This window comes from Abramis brama (genome assembly GCF_963993115.1).
Source record: "Abramis brama genome assembly, chromosome: 7".
Lineage (NCBI taxonomy): Eukaryota > Metazoa > Chordata > Actinopteri > Cypriniformes > Leuciscidae > Abramis > Abramis brama.
Genome location: NC_139969.1, coordinates 804,601 through 829,600, shown reverse-complemented (window position 1 = coordinate 829,600; position 25,000 = coordinate 804,601). Strand labels below are relative to the sequence as shown.

Sequence of the window (25,000 nt, the reverse complement as noted above, 5' to 3'; positions counted from 1 at the left end):
TTTCTCTCTACACACACCGCGGGTCCGCTTACATCGACATGTTTCTACGGTGGCCCTGAACAGACAAACGCGTTTCGTCACTATGTTGTTCTTCGTGTAAAGAAGCTTCAGCTAAAGTCAGCGAATAAAACACTGACACAATGATGAACAAGTAACAATAATATTCGCAATAACATAATTTTACTGAATAATAAAGTAAACCTAATTTCTTAATTGATCTTTGTAAAGAAACCTCATTGTTTAACTGGCTCCTCTCTGCTGTCTCAGACGACATCACTTCCTGTCGGCCACCGTAACTTCTGTTGGGTGCAATTCACAACCTCACCACTAGATGCGCTAAAACTTACACACTGCACCTTTAAACCATCGGGTGTTTGACCTTTGACCTTTGACCTCAGGGTTAGCGACGCACAAACCGAACGCGGTGGAGCCGGAGAAACAGACCGACCACACGGTGAAGATCGCAGGAGTCATCGCAGGAATACTGCTCTTCGTCATCATCTTCCTCGGCGTCGTGCTGCTCATGAAGAAACGGTGAGCCCCTCTCACACACACACACACACACACACACTGAAGATGATCTGTTACGCTGGTTTTACCGCGGTTAAGAGTGACGACGCATCAGAAAGCAAAACTTTGGACACGCGTGAATGTTTGGATCTCCGCTTAAATGCATGAGATTAGTTTGGGGCTTTAATGCCAGTGTTATTTTATATTTTTTTATTTAAATTTTATTGTAGTTTAATTAATATTGTTTATAAGTTTTATTTTCATGTTAATTTTAGTTAGATGTTTAGTCATTTCATTATGTGCTTTTTTCATTATTTATTTATATATATATATATTTCTTTCTTTTTAGGTTTAATTTATTTGTATTTCAGTTTAGTTTTATTTATTTCCAGTGCTTCAACTTATTTCAGTTTATTACCAAAAGTCAACATTTCAAATTTTTGTTTAGTTTAAGTTTTTCAATTGATATTTATATTTTATTTTATTTCAGCTTTATTTCAATAAACATATGTTTTTAATCAAATAATGTTGATAAAGACTAATAAATATTGTAACAATTGTTTTGCTCATTGTTAGTTAATGCATTAACCAGGGTTATGATCGTTAACTAAAACTATTAAAAACATTCTCAACCAGACCTTTCTAAAGTATTTCATGTTAGTCACTTTTTACACTGCAATCCAACCGGAAGAGTTATATAACAGTTATTGTAATCTGGACATTAATATTAATGAGGAATGAGCAGGAGTGTCCAAAACTGTGGAAAACCGCAGATCTTCAGTTGTCTGGAGATTTTAATAATAGATTTTCTTTCCAATTTCCACCTGACCTTTAATCCGGCTCCATCCGCGTTATCTATAAACTCTGAATTATTAATCTAATTATGTTGATAAGCCCTGTTAAAATGGAGTGTAATGGCCTGTGACCTTTGACCTTTGACCCTTCTCCATCTCAATGGAGAAATCTCAGTAGATCAGTGATTGTGGGACACGAGACACTCATACGCCTGTAAGCACATATATCTGTTTATTTGCTCCATATTTACTAGATCAGATATGTTATATACGTATATAAACAGCAGTCAGTGCAGGGGTCTCCAGATCACATGACCTGAGCCGGTGCAGGGGTCTCCAGATCACATGACCTGAGCCGGTGCAGGGGTCTCCTGATCACATGACCTGAGCCGGTGCAGGGGTCTCCAGATCACATGACCTGAGCCGGTGCAGGGGTCTCCAGATCACATGACCTGAGCCGGTGCAGGGGTCTCCAGATCACATGACCTGAGCCGGTGCAGGGGTCTCCAGATCACATGACCTGAGCCGGTGCAGGGGTCTCCAGATCACATGACCTGAGCCGGTGCAGGGGTCTCCAGATCACATGACCTGAGCCGGTGCAGGGGTCTCCTGATCACATGACCTGAGCCGGTGCAGGGGTCTCCTGATCACATGACCTGAGCCGGTGCAGGGGTCTCCTGATCACATGACCTGAGCCGGTGCAGGGGTCTCCAGATCACATGACCTGAGCCGGTGCAGGGGTCTCCTGATCACATGACCTGAGCCGGTGCAGGGGTCTCCTGATCACATGACCTGAGCCGGTGCAGGGGTCTCCAGATCACATGACCTGAGCCGGAGCAGGGGTCTCCTGATCACATGACCTGAGCCGGAGCAGGGGTCTCCAGATCACATGACCTGAGCCGGTCTTGCTTGATACATTTTTCATAAATGTATTTAGTAAATGTATCTTGATTGAAGAATATTTATATATTTGTGCTGGAAAACAATACAGAGGAAGAACCTCATAATGTTTTGCAGTGAATCCCAGGCGGACTCAGTGACATTGATCTAATCTTCTGCGTTATTGCAAGATTTGCAAAAGGAATATTTTGAAATGTAAAATGTCCTACTGGCACAGCATTTAAAAGATGTAAATAATGATGTTGTTGTTGCGGTGAAGCGTCTGGTTCTGCATGTGTAAATGTAAATTAAGCAGTGCTTCTCAACTGTGCATTATTTAAATGAGCATTGTCTTAATTAAACTGCTGCAAAACACTAAAGTATAAAGATCTATAACACGATGTTTTTGAGTTATTTGTTTTTATAACAAACACAGATTGAGAAGCGCTGGTTTCTCAGTGTGGATCTGCTCTTCTGTCGTTTACGTGGAGAGACACACACACACACACACACACACACACACACACACACACACACACACACGTTCAATAACCCCAAACACCGGATTCACTGGATTGAATCTGCTTCAATATTCCTTAATCAAATGATCGAGTGTGATGAATCTCTTGCATCTGTTTGGTTTATTTGCTGAATTGGATTAGAAAGGAAAGCGTGCGGATGTTCGGATGTTCTCTGGTCATTCACACCTCATGTTTTTGCATATTCGTCTAATTACATCCTGAGAAATGCAGTGCGGTGAATTAATGTTGCTTTCATTGCTAATGTACAGTGTGTTCTGATGTGTGTTCTTTCACACATGACATCGTCCTTATTAATGCACTTATGAATGTTTACTGAGAGATTGGAGAGGCAGAGCAGATCTAAAGTTTATAATAATTATGATTTTTTTTTAATGTAAGTCTCACTAATGCTGATACTGTAAACATTTTGAAATATTATTCTAATGTAAATCATCTGTTTTCTATGTGAATATATAGTAAAGTGTAATTTATTAACTGATAATATTCATAAATGTTTCTTGATCATCAAATCATCATATTAGAGTGATTTGTGAAGGATCATGTGACACTGAAGACTGGAGTAATGATGCTGAAAATTCAGCTTTGATCACAGGAATAAATTACACTTTACTATATATTCACATAGACAACAGATGATTTACATTAGAATAATATTTCACTGTTTTTACTGTATTTTTGATCAAATAAACACAGCCTTGGAGAGCAGAACAACTTTTGACTGGTAGTAGTGTATAAGTTTTGGGTCTTAAACTTGTTGATCCATCCACACAAAAACAAAAATACACACAGTATATGTATATATATATATATATGTATATATTTACAGTATAAGGTCAGTGGAAGATGGGCTGATGGGTTCAGCGTTAAGGTTTGTGTTATAAACATCACGCATGCCAGGAATCGCTCGCTCTCTCTCTCTCTCACACGTATGCCACCATGTCTGCTTGTGTTCATTTTATATATCGTTTTCAAACATTAATATTTTTTACTTTTTCTTTCCTTCCATCTTCATCCCCCTCCACTGCTTAAACCCCTCCACCACCCCACTGGGCAGGAGAACCTATCAGTCCTACACTTACTACCTGTAAGTAAAACACCTTTGTACACTGTTAGTGTCACGCTGTGTTCAACCCTGCATGACTGACCCGTGCGCTCGCATCTTACGACCCTCCAGACACAACACAATCAACACTCGACCTGCAATATTTTCAAACTGTTTGTGATATTATGACCGAATGAGATCGATATTGAAGTTTTGATGTGATTTTTCATCGTTTGCTGTGAATTGCCTGTCTGTGAATGCTGTACCTCCTCAAATCAGAACCGTGATTATTTATTATTATTATTATTATTATTATTATTATTATTATTATTATTAATTATTACAGATGTGATTGATATACGAGCTCATTCTACTTGTAGATAACTGGAATAAAAACTTTCCCGAGGATAATTCTCCTTGTTTTGCCCAGCACAGGGATGGGAAAACGTACTTTTCCCTAACCTAAAATTAAGTCAAGTCAAGTTTATTTATATAGCGCTTTTCACAATACAGATTGTATCAAAGCAGCTTCACAGTATTAAATTAAAATAATACATCAATGTTTGTTTCTAGTGGAAAACGTCCACGTTTGGTAATGCTGATTAATAGTATTGTTGATTGATTAATTAAATTAAATATCCCAAATATCCCCAACTGAGCATCTCTTCATCTCAATCATCATCATCATCATCGTCGCTCCATAAGCATTAATCCCAATCTCTACACGCTCCCGTCATTCTGCTTGAGTTTTCCTGCATGGTTGGTGTTTTTTGCATGCAAATGAAGCCCATCATCCTAATATTTTCAGTTTTCCTAACACGTGTTTAATGGATGCTTGCTCTGCACTGTTTGTTTGTTTGTTTGTTTGTTTATCATGTTGAGCGTTTGCATATTTTTAGAGGTGGGAATGAAGAACTGGTTTGTGTTTAAAACCAGTTCCCAAAATACTGAAACCAATTGAAAATGCGCTTAGTGTTTCCCGTTTATTCTGCTCTGCTGTGGAGAATAAATAGTTATGGACTGAATGCAATTGTGAACACCAAACAGTAAATACTATTATAGTCTTTATGATAACTTAAAGCCTTTATATGTAATGCATTATAAAAGTATTTTATACTTGCATTATAATAATTATAATCAAATTATATCAAATTATAATCATTAGTCATTATAATCTGAACACACATCTGTATACTGTATCAGTGTCAGTCGTTAAGATACTGAACACCAGTGGGCGGGGCCTATGATGCGATAATGTAACTATTTGTCTATGTCTTGCTCTGGAGGCGGGAATATGCAAATGTATTTGCTTGTGTGACGTCACAGATCTCACAATATCCAAATGTTAAAGGAATAGTTCACTTTAAAGTGAAAATTCTGTCATCATATACTCACCCTCATGTTGTTTCAAACCTTTATTTCTTCTGCTGAACAGAAAGGAAGATATTTAGAAGAATGTCAGTAACCAGACAGTTTCTGGTCCCATTGACTTTCATAGTAGGAAAAAAATATACTATGAAAGTGAATGGGACCCAGAAACTGCCTGGTTACTGACATTCTTCTAAATATCCTCCTTTCTGTTCAGCAGAAGAAATAAATTCATAAAGGATTGAAACAACATGAGGGTGAGTATGTGATGACAGAATTTTAATTTTAAAGTGAACTATTCCTTTAACTAATGTAGTTAACTAAAATATAAGCTAATTGTAAAGTTTTACCGTAGTGGTGAATGGAAGTAGAATGAAGTGGAACTGGAATCAGCAACAAATCGATTTCTCATGACTTCCATCCCTGTTTATTTAGAAATAACACACACACACACTCACACACACACACACACACACACACACTCGGCCAAGTTTCTTCCAGTCCAGTATTGATTTAATATGGCAGTGAGAGTGTCAATCATAACTGTGCTGTTGTCAGTCATTAGGATCTTCAGAGTGTGTTCTCGTCTCAGGAACGGCTCTCAGACACACACTGAAGTCCTCCTGTGCGTCCGCTCGACGGATGATTGACGCGTGTGTGTGTTCACCGGTGTGCAGGCACAGGAGTGGTGCAGGATTCAGCTTTATAATGCTCCTGTTTCTGTCATGTGATCAATCCGCCGGACAGTTTCACCTCTCCTGTCAGCGGTGTCCCCGAGGAGCCCATCAACACACACTCACAGCATGAGAGGCGGAGAGCGTATTAACACACTCATACTGTGACAGGCCGAGAGCGCCGAGGTCTCGAGGATATTTCACCCCGGTCCAACTGTGCAATAAAAGCTGCAACAGAAAGTGGCTCAATAAAGAGAGACGGGTGGAGCGAGAGAGCGTTCGTTTGATTCATGAACGAGTCTTTTCAGTGAACTGCTCTAAATGATTCGTTCTAGCGCCGCGATTCTCAAACCTTTTGTCCGACAAACCCCTGAGATTTTAATTTTCCCATCAGTGACTGTGGAGCATCACACACACACACACACACACACACACACACACACACACTCACACACACGCACACTCACACACACACACACACACACTCACACACAGACTCACACATACAGACACACTCACACACACATACTAATACAGACACACACACACACACACTCACACACACACTCACACATACTAATACAGACACACACTCACACACACTCACACTCTCACATACCAATACAGACACACACTCACACACACACACTCACAGTCAAACATACTAATACAGACACACACACACACACACACACACTCACACACACACACACACACACACACACACTCACACTCACACGCACACGCACACTCACTCACACACACACATACACACACACACACACACACACACACACTCACACACACACACACACACACACTCACACTCACACAGACTCACACATACAGACACACTCACACACACATACTAATACAGACACACACACACACACACACACACACACACTCACACACACTCACACATACTAATACAGACAAACACTCACACACACACACTCACACATACTAATACAGACACACACTCACACACACACACTCACAGTCAAACATACTAATACAGACACACACACACACACTCACACACACACACACACACACACACACTCACACATACTAATACAGACACACACTCACACTCACTCATACTAATACAGACACACATACACACACACACACACTCACACTCACACACACACTCACACATACTAATACAGACACACATACACACTCACACACTCACACACACACTCACACATACTAATACAGACACACACATACACACTCACACACACACACACACACACACACACTCACACATACTAATACAGACACACACTCACACTCACTCATTCGAATACAGACACACACACTCACTCACTCACTCACACACACACACACACACACACACACACACACACACACACACTCACTCACTCACACACACACTCATACAGACACACACACTCACTCACTCTCTCACACACATACACTGACACTAACAAACTCTCACTCTCTCTCTCTCTCTCTCTCTCTCTCTCACACACACACACACACACACACACACACACACACACAGAACAGTAATTGGAACAAGACCAGCACATTTGTTTCACTGAATCCTGATGAGCGACAGAGAGAATGAAGAGAGGGATCTGGAGACTCGATCCAGTCACACACAAAAATATTAAAATATTAAATCCACGCAAATCATATACCGGAGTGTTTCCAGTCCTCCATCAGCACTGGGGCTCCCGTCATATTTCCATCTCCTTTTGTATATTGTAATGCACAAATAATGATGTTCTTCCTCAGTGTTTCTGTCTCGTTCTCCAGCACAAATATCTAAACATTCTTAAATCAAGATTCATTTACTGGAGAAGAAGCAAAATGACTGAAGATATTAAGACTTGTTTGATGAAAAATTTATTTGATGAAAAAAAATTCTGACTCCATTTGTTCTCGTTTTAAGCACAAACTCACTTCATTTTGATACATTTCAGTTTTAAACAAGACTTAATATCCTAGTCAAATAAAGCTTTAATTTGACATCTGGTTAAATCTGAAACTCTAACCAGTAATTAATTCCATTAAATCTCAGTGTTAATCTGCATTATCTCACGTGTTCTTCGACACGCTTCAGTTTTTCAGTTCTCTAGTTTCATTGTAGTGACTCACAGTGACTCGAAGTGTCTTTAGTCTCTGCTGGGTCTCGATCGTCGACTGATCCCAGTCCAGCGCGCTGCACGATACCCACAATTCCCCACTGTTCCCAGTGTCCGAACGCCTCTAATGAAGACGCTTTTGTTTCGGACACGCACGCTAAAGGCTGGAAATAGCCACTGAAATGTGTGAGAAAACAATAACCTCGATCTCCAGTGTGCCGTCAGACTTTGAAGTGTGTGTTTCCTCCGCAGGAGTCAGTCAATTAGGTGTGTGTGTGTGTGTGTGTGAGTGAGTGAGTGTGTGTGTGTGCACTGCAAAAAATGCTTTTCTTATTCAGTATTTTTGTCTTGTTTCCAGTCCAAATATCTAAAAATTCAAAAATTAAGAAGCATTTACTAGATGAGTAATTAGATATTATGTCTTATTTTCTGGGCAAAATAAATAAAAATGAAGAGAGTTTTTGCTTAAAACTAGCAAAATGATCTGCCACTGGGGTAAGAAAAATCTTTTCTTGTTTTTAACATTATATTTCTTACCCCACTGGCAGATCATTTTGCTAGTTTTAAGCAAAAACTCTCTTCATTTTTATTTCCCCAGAAAACTTAATATATGTGTGTGTGTGTGTGTGAGTGAGTGAGTGAGTGAGTGAGTGAGTGAGTGAGTGAGTGAGTGAGTGAATCAGTGAGTGAGTGAATCAGTGAGTGAGTCAGTGAGTCAGTGAGTGAGTGAGTGAGTGAGTGAGTGAGTGAGTGAGTGAGTGAGTGAGTCAGTGAGTCAGTGAGTGAGTTAGTGAGTGAGTGAGTGAGTGAGTGAGTGAGTGAGTGAGTGAGTGAGTGAGTGAGTGAGTCAGTGAGTCAGTGAGTGAGTTAGTGTGAGTGAGTTAGTGTGAGTGAGTCAGTGAGTGAGTGAGTGAGTGAGTCAGTGTGAGTGAGTGAGTGAGTCAGTGAGTGAGTGAGTGAGTGAGTGAGTCAGTGAGTCAGTGAGTGTGTGTGTGTGTGTGTGTGTGTGTGTGTGTGTGTGTGTGTGTGTGTGTGTGTGTGTGTGTGTGTGTGTGTGTGTGTGAGTGAGTGTGTGAGTGAGTGTGTTAAGTCATTACTCTTTAAATGAAGTATTTTCACACTTTCAAAACACTGAATGATCCCCGTCTTCCAGATATGAGATGAGTTAATAAACTGTTTAATTCACAAAATATTATCAAATAGATTCAGAAATGAGGGTCAGTGCAAAATAGAATTTGACTACACTTGTGAGACCCTCAGATGTAGAGCTTATGTGGGAATTGAATTTAAATGTGTATTTTGAACTGAACTGTAGAGCTGCTTATAGCTGAATTAAACTCATTTCATAATTAATTAACTTTACAGTTATTGAACTAAACTGAATCAACACTGAACCGAATTGAATCAACACTAAACTAAATTGAATCAACACTGAACTGAACTGAATCTGCATTGAAACCGTCTGTTATATAAAGTGCTGTAGAAATAGAGCTTTATCCAACGCAGATTGTGAACTGAACTCTGTCCTAATGGAGTTTCGGCGTGTTGTTTCGAGTCATAATCTCATATAGCGGTGTAACCCGTCGGCTTTGCTCATCAATCATGTCGTCCGTGGATGTTCATGATCTCAGTTTGGCTTTAATAGAGTTTGTCGTTTGTAGAAACTTCGTGCATCTCCTTACTTTGTGGTTTGGCTCGGTTTCCAAGATCTCATTTGAAATTACCTCCAGATCCGCTTTGGGAAAGTCGAGGCCTCAGGCGTGGAGCCCCTCCTCCACATGCTAATTCCTCTCCCACAGATTGGCTGGCTAATTTGGCCTCATTTGCATTTCCTCATGCAGTGGATCAAAGGTGGGCCGAGTGAATTAGCATATTTGAGTTATAGATCAGCTGAAGCAGAACTCAATTACAACTCTTTATTCTCGTGATCGGGAGATGTTTGGTGTGTTTGGAGCTGCATGTGTTCGTTCGTTCTATATATTAACTGAACACTGAATTACCACTGAACTGAACTGAATTGAATCAACACTGAACTGGATCAACACTGAACTGAATTGAATCAATACTGAACTGAAGTGAATCAACACTGAACTGAATTGAATCAACACTGAACTGGATCAACAGTGAACTGAATTAAATCAATACTGAACTGAATTGAATCAATACTGAACTGAATTGAATCAACACTGAACTGAATTAAATCAACACTGAACTGAATTGAATCAACACTGAACTGAACTGAATCAACACTGAACTGAACTGAATCAACACTGAACTGAACTGAATCAACACTGAACTAAATTGAAACAAAACTGAACTGAATCAACACTGAACTGAATTAAATCAATACTGAACTGAATTGAATCAACACTGAACTGAATTGAATCAACACTGAACTGCATTAAATCAATACTGAACTGAAATGAATTGAATCAACACTGAACTGAATTGAATCAACACTGAACTAAACTGAATCAACACTGAACTGAACTGAATCAACACTGAACTGAACTGAACTGAATCAACACTGAACTGAATTAAATCAATACTGAACTGAATTGAATCAACACTGAACTGAACTGAATCAATACTGAACTGAGTTTTATCAATACTCAATTTGGCCTCATTTGCATTTCCTCATGCAGTGGATCAAAGGCAGGCCAAGTGAATTTGCATATTTGAGTTATAGATCAGCTGAAGCAGAACTCTATTACAATTCTTTATTCTCGTGATCAGGAGATGTTTGGTGTGTTTGGAGCTGCATATGTTCGTTCGTTCGTTCGTTCGGTCTGTATGTTGGAGAACAGGCTGTAATCACAGAAAGCTCCCTATAGCGCATTGATTAAAGTTAAATTAGGTTTAATTGGGAGGTTAACGCTGCCATATTAATCAGGCCCTGGTTATTGAAATTAGCCTCTTTTGATGACTTTAATGCTGAACCAGCTCGAGTGCTTTCTTCACGAATACATGTTCAACTCTTCCTCATTTACAATCTTAAATCCAGAAAGCACATCTGGACTGTAGAAAACGACTGTAAATAAAGCTCATCGCAGTACATGAACATACTATTCAGTTTTTTTATGCTTAATTCAATGTTACTTGACACTTCTTTGTAATTAATTGTAAAAATGGAGAAAATGGTTAGAAGTAAATCATGCACCGATTTTCCTTCACTGTGTTCAGAAAGTTTCATTATTATGTGAAACAGAATCTAGAATTAAACGATGAAACATTCCTGCAGTGTGTGTGTGTGTGTGTGTGTAGCCCGTGTGTTTCCTCTCAGATTAGCGTATCGTATTGCTAATTCGGCTATTTTCATCCTCGATGTTAACTGTGATTTTGTACGTTTCTGAAATGCATAACTTAGACAGTTTCCTCTGATAACAGATCACTGTAAACTGTATTGTGGACTTTTAGCATTCTCTGTAAAGCTGCTTTGATATGATGTGTGTTGTGAAAAGCGCTGAACTAATAACCGTGAATGTGATGTTCAGGAAGCTGGCGAAGAAGCGCAAGGAGACGCTGAGCACGAGGCAGGAGATGACGGTGATGGTGAACTCCATGGACAAGAGTTACACTGAACAGGGGACCAACTGTGACGAGGCGCTGTCCTTCATGGACACACACAACCTCAACGGACGCTGTGAGTCACACACACACACACACACACACTCACTCACTCACTCACTCACTCACTCACTCACTCACTCACTCACTCACACACACACACACACACACACACACTCTGTGGGGACTCTCCATAGACTTAATGGTTTTTATACTGTACAAACTGTATATTCTGTCTCCTTACACTAACCCGACCCCTAAACCTGCCCATCACAGAAAACTTTCTGCATTTTTACATTTTCAAAAAAATATAATTTAGTATGTTTATTAACCCATTCCCCTCATGGACCGCTGGCTGGTCCCCACAATGGAGGTGATCTCAGGTTTTACTATTGTTGTAAAGTTTTCTTTCTTCAAAGCAGAAACCAGGAGACGTTGGGATCACGTTCAAACAGAAGTATTCTTTATTGAGCACAGCTGCGGATTCGTCCAACATAATCTAATCTAACATAACTTTACATGGTATCTTATAGGCATTTTAGGAGGAGGGACTTTTGGGGGTGGAGACAAATTCAAACAAAGCATGTAAATGAGTGTACAGGTTAAGGAACCCCCCCCAGACCGGCAGTCTCAATCCAATCAGCATAACCACTCAAATGCATATGTGCTAATCCAATCAGCCAAACGATTCAACGTCTGGACTGTGGCTCTTGCTCCAAGAGCCATTAAAGACAATAGGTTAGCGTCTCCGTGATCTGACTCATTTAACTTACAAAGGAAAAACAGGTCGGGCAGGAATATCTTGCTGTAAACTCAATAATCACTTTCTCAGTTTATATACTATCTAAATTAAAACCTCAAATGCTAAAATCAGTATTCTTCACCGTGATGTTATGTAAGGAAGCATATTTGAAATAGATTCTTAAATTTGAATCCTTCACTATCCTTTGGACATTTGGTTCCCACAATGTAATATAAACCAAACGCACACACACACACACACTCACTCACACACACACACACTCACTCACTCACTCACTAACACACACACACACACACACACACACTCACATTGTTATGGGGACATTTAATCGACAAAATGATTTTTAAACTGTACAAACTGTATATCCGTACATCTTACCCAACAGTGTATGAGTGATAATGTTATAGAATTATCACAAAATAAAGAAAGATCTTGATAAGATGTTCAGAATCACAGGTGTGACTCTACTCTGTCTCTGACACTCTGGGACTGCTCTGAATTAAAGTTACTCATGTCCTTGTTGCATCCCTGAGCGCTTTGTCTGCAGTGTCATATAATTAAATTCATTACACTTTTACATTTGTTCTCCAGCACAAATATCTACACATTCTTAAATAAAGATTCATTTACTGGAGAAGAAGCAAAATGACTGAAGATAGTGAAAAAGTTTTCTCTTCTGAATTAAGATTATTTTTCTGACTCCAAACTCACTTCATTTTTTTAACTTAATATCTTCAGTAATGTTGCTTCTTCTCCAGTAAATGAATCTTGATTTCAGAATGTTTATATATTAGTGCTGGAGAACGAGACAGAAACACTGAGGATCTTCTAGTGAATGTAAATCCCTCTGTCTGATAATTCCACACACACTCGTCTGAGTGATTGTTGTGTTGATAAAGCATCTGTCACACACACTCGTCACACACACAGACGCTCCTGACGTGTCCTCATGTCCCCGTCTCTGCAGGAGCTTTACACACACACACACACACACACACACACACACACACGTGACACGGACAGCTGTGTGACCTCATCGATCCCGATTATCTGATGAGCCTTTAATCAGCACTGATTCAAACAATTAACTTTATATCTCTGTTAGTCACACACACACACACACACACACACGCGTGTTTATACTGCAATGAGACGCCAGTCGACATCGTTCACTGCAAAACAAGATTTTATTATTTACTGTTCAGAACAAGTATCGGGGACAGAAAAATAATCTTGTTTTCTCTTTGAATTATTGTTCTGACTCCACTGACGGATATTTGATCTTGTTTTAAATTTAAACTCACTTCATTTTGATCTGTTTTTTCATAAAACAAGACTTAATATCTTCAGTCTTTTTGCTTCTCCATACTGCAAAAATTGAAATCTAAGAAAGTAAAACATATTTCTAGAAAATATGTCTCGTCTTTTTGCCATGTAAGATACAAAACTGATGAATGATGTCAAGCGTTTCTATCCGAAGCGACTGGAGTATCAGTGTGTTCTGGGAGTGAGGCTCGTGTCACTGGTGTTGATCCGCCGCTGCAGGAACAGGACATGATCATGTGTTTAACTGTGTTGTTTGTCTCTTGTGAAGCGGGTTCCTCTCCATGTTCTCTGACGGTGAAGACCAACACACTGAGCAGCAGCAGCATCCCGAACACCTATTACCCTGGTAACCTCACACACACACACACACACACACACGCTGTTCTCCTTCAGTTTCTTCATGTGGACCAAAAAAATATCTTTAAATCACAGGCTTTAAACCCTGAACTGATCAACAACAAACTGCACAAAGTCATGTTCCTCCTCAGTGTTTCTGTCTCGTTCTCCAGCACTAATATCTAAACATTCATAAATCAAGGTACATTTACTGGAGAAGAAGCAAAATTACTGAAGATATTAAGTAAAAAATGTATGAAAATGAAGTGAGTTTGTGTTTAAAACAAGAACCAGAAAAATTATCTTGTTTTCGCTTTGAATGAATGAAGTTGATTTTTCTGACTCCATTTGGAAGATATTTTTTTTATATTAAATCTAAAAACAATTCAGAAATCATATTAAGTCATTTTTCTTCTCCAGTAAATGAATCTTGATTTAAGGATGTTTAGATATTTGTGCTGGAGAACGAGACAGAAACACTGAGGAAGAACTTCTTTTTTTCTTTTTTTTCATTGCATTGAACATTGTACTTGTTTTGTTAAAATTAATTTTTGCAAAAAAATGTTTTAACGTAATTAAAATGCTAAAAAATAATAATATTTCTGCTATAATTATGATAAAGCTACTTGTTTTTAATCTTTTTTTTAGAAACAAACTGAGAAACAAATGGAAACGAGTTGTTGAGGGCAAAAAACATGATTTAACTTTATTTTTTAGCCTTTTAATTAAGTTCAATTTATTATTATTATTATTATTACAGAAACAATAGTTGTTGAGAAGCAGAAAACTGAAATATGATTTTATTATCATTCAAATACAAAAAATAAAATAAAAATCATATTTATTTTTTGCCCCTCGACAACTATTGTTACTATTTTTATTATTATTATTAGAAATAATTGTAACAATAACATTCTGAAAAAAACTGTATATTTCCTTTTTTGCTCTTCGACAACTATTGTTTCTATTATTATTATTATTATTATTATTATCAATGCAATTAATAATAAGTTCAAATAAAGTACATTTCATTGTATTAAAATGCAAAAAAAAAACAAACCTATATATATAATTGTTTTTTTTTAAATATATAAAATATATTCTCTTCTCTTCTCTTCTCTTCTCTTCTCTTCTCTTCTCTTCTCTTCTCTTCTCTTCTCTTCTCTTCTCTTCTCTTCTCTTCTCTTCTCTTCTCTTCTCTTCTTCTGCTGGACTCCAGACCCGTTCGTTCCGACCGCCATCTTAGGTGAGCTCCTCGACTCTTGTGATTCAGTGATTCTGTTCTTGAAGTGTGTCCGAGGGAAGGAATACGATCTGCCATCATGTTTGCTTTATTCAGTTTGTTTTGGGCTTTTCATCACACACACCTGTCTGTCGCTTCTCTTCCTTTGGGTTCCTCTTCACTCCATCTCATGCGCATCGCGTGTCGTGATGTCACTTCCTGTCTGACATCCAATGCGCATCGCGTGTCGTGCTTGCTGTGATGTCACTTCCTGTCTGACATCTCATGTGCATGGACAGACGTGTGGACTGGATGTGGGGGAGTGGATGATGCTGTCCACACACACACACACACACACACAAAACGCTGGATTCATCCCCTCAGTTCAATCAAATAATGCTGATGAAAACAGATCACTGCAAAAACATTCATATATCAAGATACATTTACTTGAGATGCAAAATGACTGACGATATTATGAAAAATGCATCAGAATTTACCCTCCGGTCACTTTTGTTGTTTTGTATATTTCTTTCTTCATCTGAATGGCACGAAACTTGGTGAAGGTTTTGGCATTTGCTGTGTGAACACAAACAAAATCATGGGAATTATTGGAAAAGTTTAAATAGTCCAGAAAAACTGTCACACTTGTGTTGTTCGCGGTCAAACATGAGCAAATTTCATCTAGAAAATGTGTTATATTTCTGTAACTTTTATTATTTTTAATTTTAATTCATATTTTGATTTTAAATATTATATATTTTTTCTATATTTCTAACTTAATATTAATAACTAAATAATGATATGATAAATAATGATAAATAATGGGATATTGGTGATAAATATTTTCTATTATATATATATAATGTGATTTTGATGCATTTTTCATTAAACAAGCCTTAATATCTTCAGTCATTTTGCTTCTCCTCCAGTAAATGTATCTTGATTTAAGAATGTTTAGATATTAGTGCTGGAGAACGAGACTTTTTTCAGCAGTTTTGGTGTTTATTATAGGCCAGATGATGAAGATGATGAAGATGATGATGGGTCAGGACTCAGGTTAGAGAGGTTCAGCTGATGCTCTTCACGCTTCTCTGTGTAAATGTGGAGAAGAAGCCGGTGTTTTCTGTAGTTTTGGGTTCAGTGTTTCTTCGCTGAAGCGTCTCCTCTGTTATTCTCTCTAATGTTTCTTCTGCCTTTAGCGGCTCCTTCCGACCTACTTGTTTTCCTTTCTCGGCTGTTTACTCGTTTACTCTATGATAAAATAGAATAATAAAGCAGGTTTTGTCTCATTTTCGTACCACCTCTACACCCTATTTATCTAAAGCACTCGCGCCCCAGAGTCGGCCCGAGAGTTTAATTGAAGCGTAATGTGATGAAAAATAAGAGCTCAGAGCGGCGTATTAAATATGAATGACTCTCGACTAACAGCACGTGTAAACGATCTCTCGAGCGGGAACAGCTTTACATTACACAATAAAACAGGGAAAAGAAAGGAAAGCTTCACCTCCGGCATGAAGGGTTTATGATGCTGATGTTCAGCGCTCCTGCTCTTCTTCTCGCTTCAGGATCAGGAGTTTATGATGGACTCCACCATAAACTGAGCAGCAGAAAGTCTTCAGATCAAGCGTTGACATTTATTTATTTGTTTGTTTATTCATAATTATTCATTTGTTGTTTAGTAATAATTTAATATATTTATTATATATTTTTTCTATTTTATTTAATGCATTTATTATATTTCTGTTTTTATAACTTTTATTATTTATTTTTTATAAAAATATATATTTTAATACATTTATATATATTAATAACTTAATATTATTAAATAATAATATTGATAACAAATAAATAATTTATTATTTTTTGATTTTCATTTATTAGTTTATTTAATCTTTAATTTATTTTAATTATTATTATTATTATTTTAATTATTTTTACATTTAATTTAGAATTTAATGCATTTATTTATTGTTTTTCTATTTTTCTATTTTGTATAATTTGTTAATTCAGTATATAATTAATTTATATTTTATTATAATTTAAATTAGTTTATTTATTTTTCTATAACTTATTTTAATTTTAATGAATACTTTAATGCATTATATATTTTTCCATTTTTAGAAGTTAATATTAGTAAATAATACATTTTAAATTGGTTTATTTAATAAATAAATAATTTACATTTTTATAATACTTTTATAATGCACTTTGAATTTAATGCATTTATGTCTATTTTTCTATTTTTTATCTTTACATTATTTTTATCCTTTTTATTTTTGAATTATTTTAATTCATACTTTTTTATAATTATTTTAATTATAATTTCAAATGATTTATTATATTTTAAACTATAACTAAATTAATTGCATTTATTGTATTTCCCAAGCCAGTAATCCGCAGCACAAAACACACGAGTTCAGCACAGATCATGTTCATCTTCATCTTTATTATTTTTAAGGTTGAGGTTAATTTGACAGATGACCTACGGTAGCGTCCGTGACCTTTGACCTTAGCCACTCCGTCGATGTCGTGTGAGGCACGCCGCTGCTCTGCAGATCTCCATGAAGCGATGTTAATGTTCATCATCTTACCACTTTTATTTGCATTTCTCTCTTTTTTCTGCTTTATTTGAAATTCATTTTTCTCCTTCATTGTGATTTGAGTCCCATAACCCCTCGAACGCCCTCGACTGATCAGAGCTCGTTCTCTTTGGTGTATTGTTGCTTATACCCTGTCTCCTTTCTCTCTCTCCCTCTCTCTCTCACTCTCTCTCTCTCTCTCTCTCTCTCTCTCTTCTCACGTTTACCTCTAATGTATCTGCTTAAAAAGTCCCCATTAATGGTAAGTTCATGAGCGTGACGGAGCTTGTGTGTTTCTCCCTGAGCTGTGCATGGACGTAGACACGCGTTACAGCGTCACCCGTCCTCCCCATGTGTGTGTGTGTGTGTGTGTTCGCCATCGTGCTTCTGCTTTCTTTGCTTTGCGTAGTTGTGATTCGCCGTGTGGCTTTTGATCATCCGTCATCACTCATTCCACTCATGCTTTGCTGTTGATTGACAGCACCCATCACTGAATCTCAGCAGATCTCAGATCAGGGCCGAACAGGGACACAGGCCGATCTTAGCCGTGTTTCAGTCAAATTATGCAGGAACGATGCACGTGATATTTCACGAACGAATGGACGAACGGGGCAGTCAATCGATCCCTCCCTCCACATCCACTCATCCACCCCTTCCTGCAACGTCGTGTCATGATCCATCCATTGCCAATGAATGGGAAATCGATCAAGCGCTTCCTTTTACACTGACTGAGAGCATGAGAAGATAGAGATGATTAAGGCAAGACGACAAGCAAAAACACTGCTTTAATGCATATATTAGTGGAAAGAAAACATCCAAAAAATACTTTATCCTGGAAGTAAAGAAATTCATAAAGAGAAATTGAAGTTACTGTATCAAATAAATACATAGGGTTGCGTTTATTCTCTTCTAAACCGTTTTTAAGGCCTTTTTTATGCAGTATCACTATCCTTCCACGAAATGCGACATACCTCTAGTTTTTAAATCCAAAATATCTTTTGGAAAAACTAATAATATGTCAACAAAATCAAACATGATCCTTGCTTTATCCACTGCTCAGATTTCCGTTCTGGAAATGTATGCAAATGTGTGCATATTTAATTAGATATTACCTCATTTGCATATTCAAACATGACATTTCAGAAAACGTGTAATCTGCACTTCTTAAAGTAATTACTCAGCTGTGGAAGTATGGTGATATCTATTAGTTAAATGTTTTATTTATTAATTACTTATATCACTTATTCACCTGAAGTCTTGCCTTAATTAATCAAAATGTGAGTTTTGGCATTATTTATTCGCTCTCATGTTGTTCCAACCCTGTAAACTGTTGTTTTTCTGTTACATTTCTGCATTTTCAGTGAATAACGGCTTGAATTTCAGTCTCTTTCTCACTGAAAAACAGATAAAACCAGTCTAAGCTAATTTAACAAGCTGGTTTTAAACCACTTTTTATCTAACCACCGAAAACCATCTCAAACCAGCTGCGATAAGAACAGCTTCGGCTGGTTTTCACTGTTTTTTTGTTTTTTTTTCAGCAGTCATAAGATTTACTGTTATGATTTGTTTAGGAATCATCTATGTCACAGAATAAAATCACGGTAACACTTTTAGTAAGGTGTCATAACTGGCAGTATCTATGAGCAATACATTTTGCTACAGTATTTATTAATCTTTGTTACAAATAAACTGTACAAAACTGTTCATTAGCTCAGGTCTATTAAATAATATTAACTTTTGATTTTAATAATGCATTAGTAAATGTTGAAATCAGGGTTTTTAATATAGTTAACTAAAACTAAAACCATAAAACAAACATTAACTGAAAAAATATAAAAGTATAAAAAACATTATTATATATTTTTTGCATTTTTATAACTTAATATAATAAAACAATAAATAATATTATTTATATATTATAAAATATATAATATTACTTTTCATTTATTCATCCATTTATTTATTTATTTGATTTTTATCATTTTTAACATTTTTATTTTATAATTTTATGAGTGAGTGTGTGAGTGTGTGAGTGTGTGAGTGAGTGTGAGTGAGTGAGTGAGTGAGTGTGTGTGTGTGCGAGTGAGTGAGTGTGTGTGTGTGTGTGTGTGTGTGTGAGTGAGTGAGTGAGTGAATGTGTGTGTGTGAGTGAGTGAGTGTGTGTGTGCGAGTGAGTGAGTGAGTGAGTGAGTGAGTGAGTGAGTGTGTGTGCGAGTGAATGACTGAGTGAGTGTGTGCGAGTGTGTGTGTGTGTGTGTGCGAGTGAGTGAGTGAGTATGTGTGAGTGAGTGTGTGTGTGTGTGCGAGTGAGTGTGAGTGAGTGAGTGTGTGAGTGAGTGTGTGCGAGTGAGTGTGTGTGTGCGAGTGAGTGAGTTAGTGAGTGAGTATGTGTGAGTGAGTAAGCGAGCGAGTGTGAGTGAGTGAGTGAGTGAGTGAGTGAGTGAGTGTGTGCGAGTGAGTGAGTGAGTGTGTGTGTGCGAGTGAGTGAGTGAGTATGTGTGAGTGAGTGTGTGCGAGTGAGTGAGTGTGTGTGTACGAGTGAGTGAGTGAGTGTGTGAGTGTGTGCGAGTGAGTGAGTGAGTGTGTGTGTGCGAGTCAGTGAGTGAGTGTGTGTGTGTGCGAGTGAGTGAGTGAGTGTGTGTGTGCGAGTGAGTGAGTGAGTGAGTGAGTGTGCGAGTGAGTGTGTGTGCGAGTGAGTGAGTGAGTAAGTGAGTGAGTGAGTGTGTGTGTGTGCGAGTGAGTGAGTGAGTGAGTGTGTGAGTGTGAGTGAGTGAGTGAGTGTGTGTGTGTGTGTGTGTGTGTATTATAAAATATATAATATTATTTTTCATTTATTCATCCATTTATTTATTTATTTGATTATTTATTATAATTTTTAACATTTTTATTTTATAATTTCTATTTATTAGAAATTATATTTTATTAAAATAAATTATTTAGTTATTATTTATTGTATTCTTTTAATTATACTTTTAATTTAGAATTGAATGCACTTATTAGTTGTCTGTTTTTTTCTATTTTAAAATGTTTGTTTACAAAAACATATTCACCAAGGCAACATTTCTCATTTGCATAAAGTTTAGCTTGATGTACTAAAATAACTAAAACTGTATAGACATGACATAAAATGACAAAAGACTCACAACAAAAAATTTAAATGGAACATATAAAAATAAAAAACAACTCAAAATATTAATAAAAACTATAATTGTATCTCAATGATATTAAAATAACGCTGGTTGAAATGAACAAAGATTAATAAATGCATTAGAAGTGTTTAGATCATGTTAACAGACAATTGTAAAGTCTTCCTAAAACCACAGTGTGCAGGTTTGGAATAAACAATGTATTTGAATTTTTTTCTGAATTATTTCTGTATTTGAAGACTACTCGTTTAAAGTCATTAGGACACGTGTGTGTGTTCCTGCAGTCACTGTAAAAGGAAGTGTGAGCTAGTGTGTTCTCAGCTCTTCAGCGTGTGTGTTTTCTGTCTTGTGTTGCAGACGAGACTCAAACCCTGACCAGCGACACCAGCAGCCTGGTGCAGTCGCACACACACACACACACGTCGCACACACACTCTCTGCGCAAGCGTGAGGCCGTGGATGTGCCGTATCAGACGGCTCAGCTTCATCCCGCCATCCGTGTGGCCGATCTCCTGCAACACATCACACAGATGAAGTGTGCCGAGGGCTACGGCTTCAAGGAGGAGTACGAGGTGAGACCAGCTATCCCAGCATGCACTGCGGCACACACACACACACACGCGTGCTTCTACACTGATGTGAGACCTCAGCTATCCCAGCATGCACTGCGGCACACACACACACACGCGTGCTTCTACACTGATGTGAGACCTCAGCTATCCCAGAATGCACTGCGGCACACACACACACTCACGCACACGCTTTTACACTGATGGATTCTACGAGGTGAGACCTCAACTATCCCAGCATGCACTGCGGCACATACACTCACGCGCGTGCTTCTACACTGATGTGAGACCTCAGCTATCCCAGCATGCACTGCGACACACACACACTCACGCGTGCTTCTACACTGATGGATTCACTGGACACTGGATTCATATTCTTTTCCCACTCAATTTCTGTTTTGTCAAGAATGTTACAGTTCTTGAAACACCTGGAATCACTTCATGAGTCGTGGATTTAATACTGTGTATAAAATAAAACTAAATATTTTTAAAACTAAACTAAACTAAAAACTTTTATTTGTATAGTGCTTTTCACAACACACATCATTTCAAAGCAGCTTTACAGAAAATGCATGAGTCCATATTACAATTTAGTGTGAGTGAAAATTATATGTGAGTGAGTGAGTGAGTGTGTGACTGACTGAGCGAGTGAGTGAGGGAGTGTGTGACTGAGTGTATGTGTGCGAGTGAGTGAGTGAGTGAGTGAGTGAGTGTGTGAGTGTGTGAGTGAGTGAGTGTGCGAGTGAGTGAGTGAGTGAGTGAGTGAGTGTGTGACTGACTGAGCGAGTGAGTGAGGGAGTGTGTGACTGAGTGTATGTGTGCGAGTGAGTGAGTGAGTGAGTGAGTTGTGTGTGCGAGTGAGTGAGTGAGTGTGTGCGAGTGAGTGTGCGAGTGAGTGTGTGAGTGTGTGCGAGTGAGTGTGCGAGTGAGTGTGTGTGTGTGTGTGTGTGTGCGAGTGAGTGAGTGAGTGTGTGACTGACTGAGCGAGTGAGTGAGGGAGTGTGTGACTGAGTGTATGTGTGCGAGTGAGTGAGTGAGTGAGTGAGTGAGTGTGTGAGTGAGTGAGTGAGTTGTGTGTGCGAGTGAGTGAGTGAGTGAGTGTGTGACTGACTGAGCGAGTGAGTGAGGGAGTGTGTGACTGAGTGTATGTGTGCGAGTGAGTGAGTGAGTGTGTGAGTGAGTGAGTGAGTGAGTTGTGTGTGCGAGTGAGTGAGTGAGTGTGTGCGAGTGAGTGTGTGCGAGTGAGTGTGTGTGTGTGTGTGTGTGTGTGTGTGTGTGCGAGTGAGTGAGTGAGTGTGTGACTGAGTGAGTGAGTGTGTGACTGAGTGTATGTGTGAGAGTGAGTGAGTGTGTGACTGAGTGTATGTGTGCGAGTGAGTGAGTGAGTGAGTGAGAGTGTGTGAGTGAGTGAGTGAGTGTGTGCGAGTGAGTGTGTGTGTGTGTGTGTGTGTGTGTGTGTGTGCGAGTGAGTGTGTGTGTGAGTGAGTGAGAGTGTGTGAGTGAGTGAGTGAGTGAGTTGTGTGTGCGAGTGAGTGAGTGAGTGTGTGCGAGTGAGTGAGTGAGTGTGTGCGAGTGAGTGTGTGTGTGTGTGTGTGTGTGTGTGTGTGCGAGTGAGTGAGCGAGTGAGTGAGTATGTGTGAGTGAGTGTGTGACTGAGTGAGTGAGTGTGTGACTGAGTGTATGTGTGCGAGTGAGTGAGTGAGTGAATGAGTGAAGAGTGAGTGAGTGAGTGAGTCTGAGTGAGTGAGTATGTGTGTGAGTGAGGGAGAGTGAGTGAGTGAGTGAGTGAGTGTGTGTGCGAGTGAGTGAGTGAGTGAGTGAGTGAGTGTGTGAGTGTGAGAGTGAGTGTGTGTGTGTGTGTGCGAGTGAGTGAGTATGTGTGAGTGAGTGTGTGCGAGTGAGTGAGTGTGTGAGAGTGAGTGTGTGAGAGTGAGTGTGTGAGTGTGAGAGTGAGTGTGTGTGTGTGTGCGAGTGAGTGAGTGTGTGCGAGTGAGTGTGTGCGAGTGAGTGAGTGAGTGTGTGCGAGTGAGTGTGTGTGTGTGTGTGTGTGTGTGCGAGTGAGTGAGCGAGTGAGTGAGTATGTGTGAGTGAGTGTGTGTGTGACTGAGTGAGTGAGTGTGTGACTGAGTGTATGTGTGCGAGTGAGTGAGTGAGTGAGTGAGTGAAGAGTGAGTGAGTGAGTGAGTCTGAGTGAGTGAGTATGTGTGTGAGTGAGGGAGAGTGAGTGAGTGAGTGAGTGAGTGAGTGTGTGAGAGTGAGTGTGTGAGAGTGAGTGTGTGAGTGTGAGAGTGAGTGTGTGTGTGTGTGTGCGAGTGAGTGAGTATGTGTGAGTGAGTGAGTGTGTGCGAGTGAGTGTGTGAGAGTGAGTGTGTGAGTGTGAGAGTGAGTGTGTGCGAGTGAGTGAGTGAGTGAGTATGTGTGAGTGAGTGAGTGTGTGAGAGTGAGTGAGTGTGTGTGCGAGTGAGTGAGTGAGTGAGTGTGTGCGAGTGAGTGAGTGAGTGAGTGAGTGTGTGAGTGAGTGTGTGCGAGTGAGTGTGTGTGCGAGTGAGTGAGTGAGTGAGTGAGTGAGTGAGTGAGTGAGTGAGTGTGTGTGCGAGTGAGTGAGTGAGTGAGTATGTGTGAGTGAGTGAGTGAGTGAGTGTGTGAGTGAGTGAGTGTGAGAGAGAGTGAGTGAGTGAGTGAGTGAGTGAGTGTGAGCGTGTGTTTGTGTGTGTGTGTGTGTGTGTGTGTGTGTTTATTGTGCACAAGTAGTTCTGTCTCTGTTGACTTACACACTGTGTCTCTCTCTTCTGGTTCTGTTGTTCTCTGTGGAGCAGATCAATGAGGTAAGACTTTGTTTGGTTCCTTTTAACTGAGAGACACTGATGATGATGTGATGATGTGATGATGATGTGTGTACACGATATATATACGTGTGTGTGTGTATTATATCATATATCATATTTTTAATATATATTATATGTTTTTATTTAAACGAGTAGTAGCTCCTTGTTTTGTTGTTTTTGTAAACTCTATCAACGTGTTTTCATGCTCCAGATCACCACATAGTCCTTTATGAATTGTTTTATAGAGTTGTTTAATAGTTTTATATAATTGTTTAATAGATTTATAATTCTCAAATTATTTTTATTGGAAATCCAGAAGTCGAGTGAATGAAATAAAATGAAAAGATGATATTTAGCTTCTAAAATGCCAATCATGCAAATGAACTCCATTAGATATAATATATGGTTAGTGAAGTTTTCCAGCATGAATTATTGATGGGAAAGCAGATTAATTATTCGTCTCTGAGGACTCACATGGTCAAAGGAAGCTATCGTCATTTATCTGGTTGAGTTCATGTCAAAACACTCTTCTTCTCCAATAAATGAATAACAGTTTGACTCCGAAGGGAGAGAACAGAGGAACTCGTCTTATTAGAAGATATTTCTACTGTGTTGAGTTGAAAGAAGAAAAAACAACTGGGTTTATCGATTATTCTAGACATTTCCTCTCAAATAGATCAGTAGAGCTCATCCAACACAGTATAAGCACAATATGATCACATAGATGAACAT

General features: G+C 38.7%; 1 protein-coding gene across 2 annotated transcripts in view; it reads left to right on the top strand.

Moving 5' to 3' along the window:
- Window positions 1-25,000, top strand: part of LOC311087636 (receptor-type tyrosine-protein phosphatase mu) — a 246,722-nt gene that overhangs the window by 169,562 nt on the left and 52,160 nt on the right. Inside the window, exons 15-20 of one of the 2 annotated variants that reach the window (XM_084120986.1) lie at window positions 399-534; window positions 3,780-3,809; window positions 11,427-11,575; window positions 13,857-13,934; window positions 15,144-15,170; window positions 21,232-21,446. In XM_084120986.1, the coding sequence (XP_083977112.1) occupies window positions 399-534; window positions 3,780-3,809; window positions 11,427-11,575; window positions 13,857-13,934; window positions 15,144-15,170; window positions 21,232-21,446 (635 nt within the window). The remainder of the gene's footprint in view (window positions 1-398; window positions 535-3,779; window positions 3,810-11,426; window positions 11,576-13,856; window positions 13,935-15,143; window positions 15,171-21,231; window positions 21,447-25,000) is intronic. The other variant, XM_084120985.1, reaches the window with a different exon arrangement.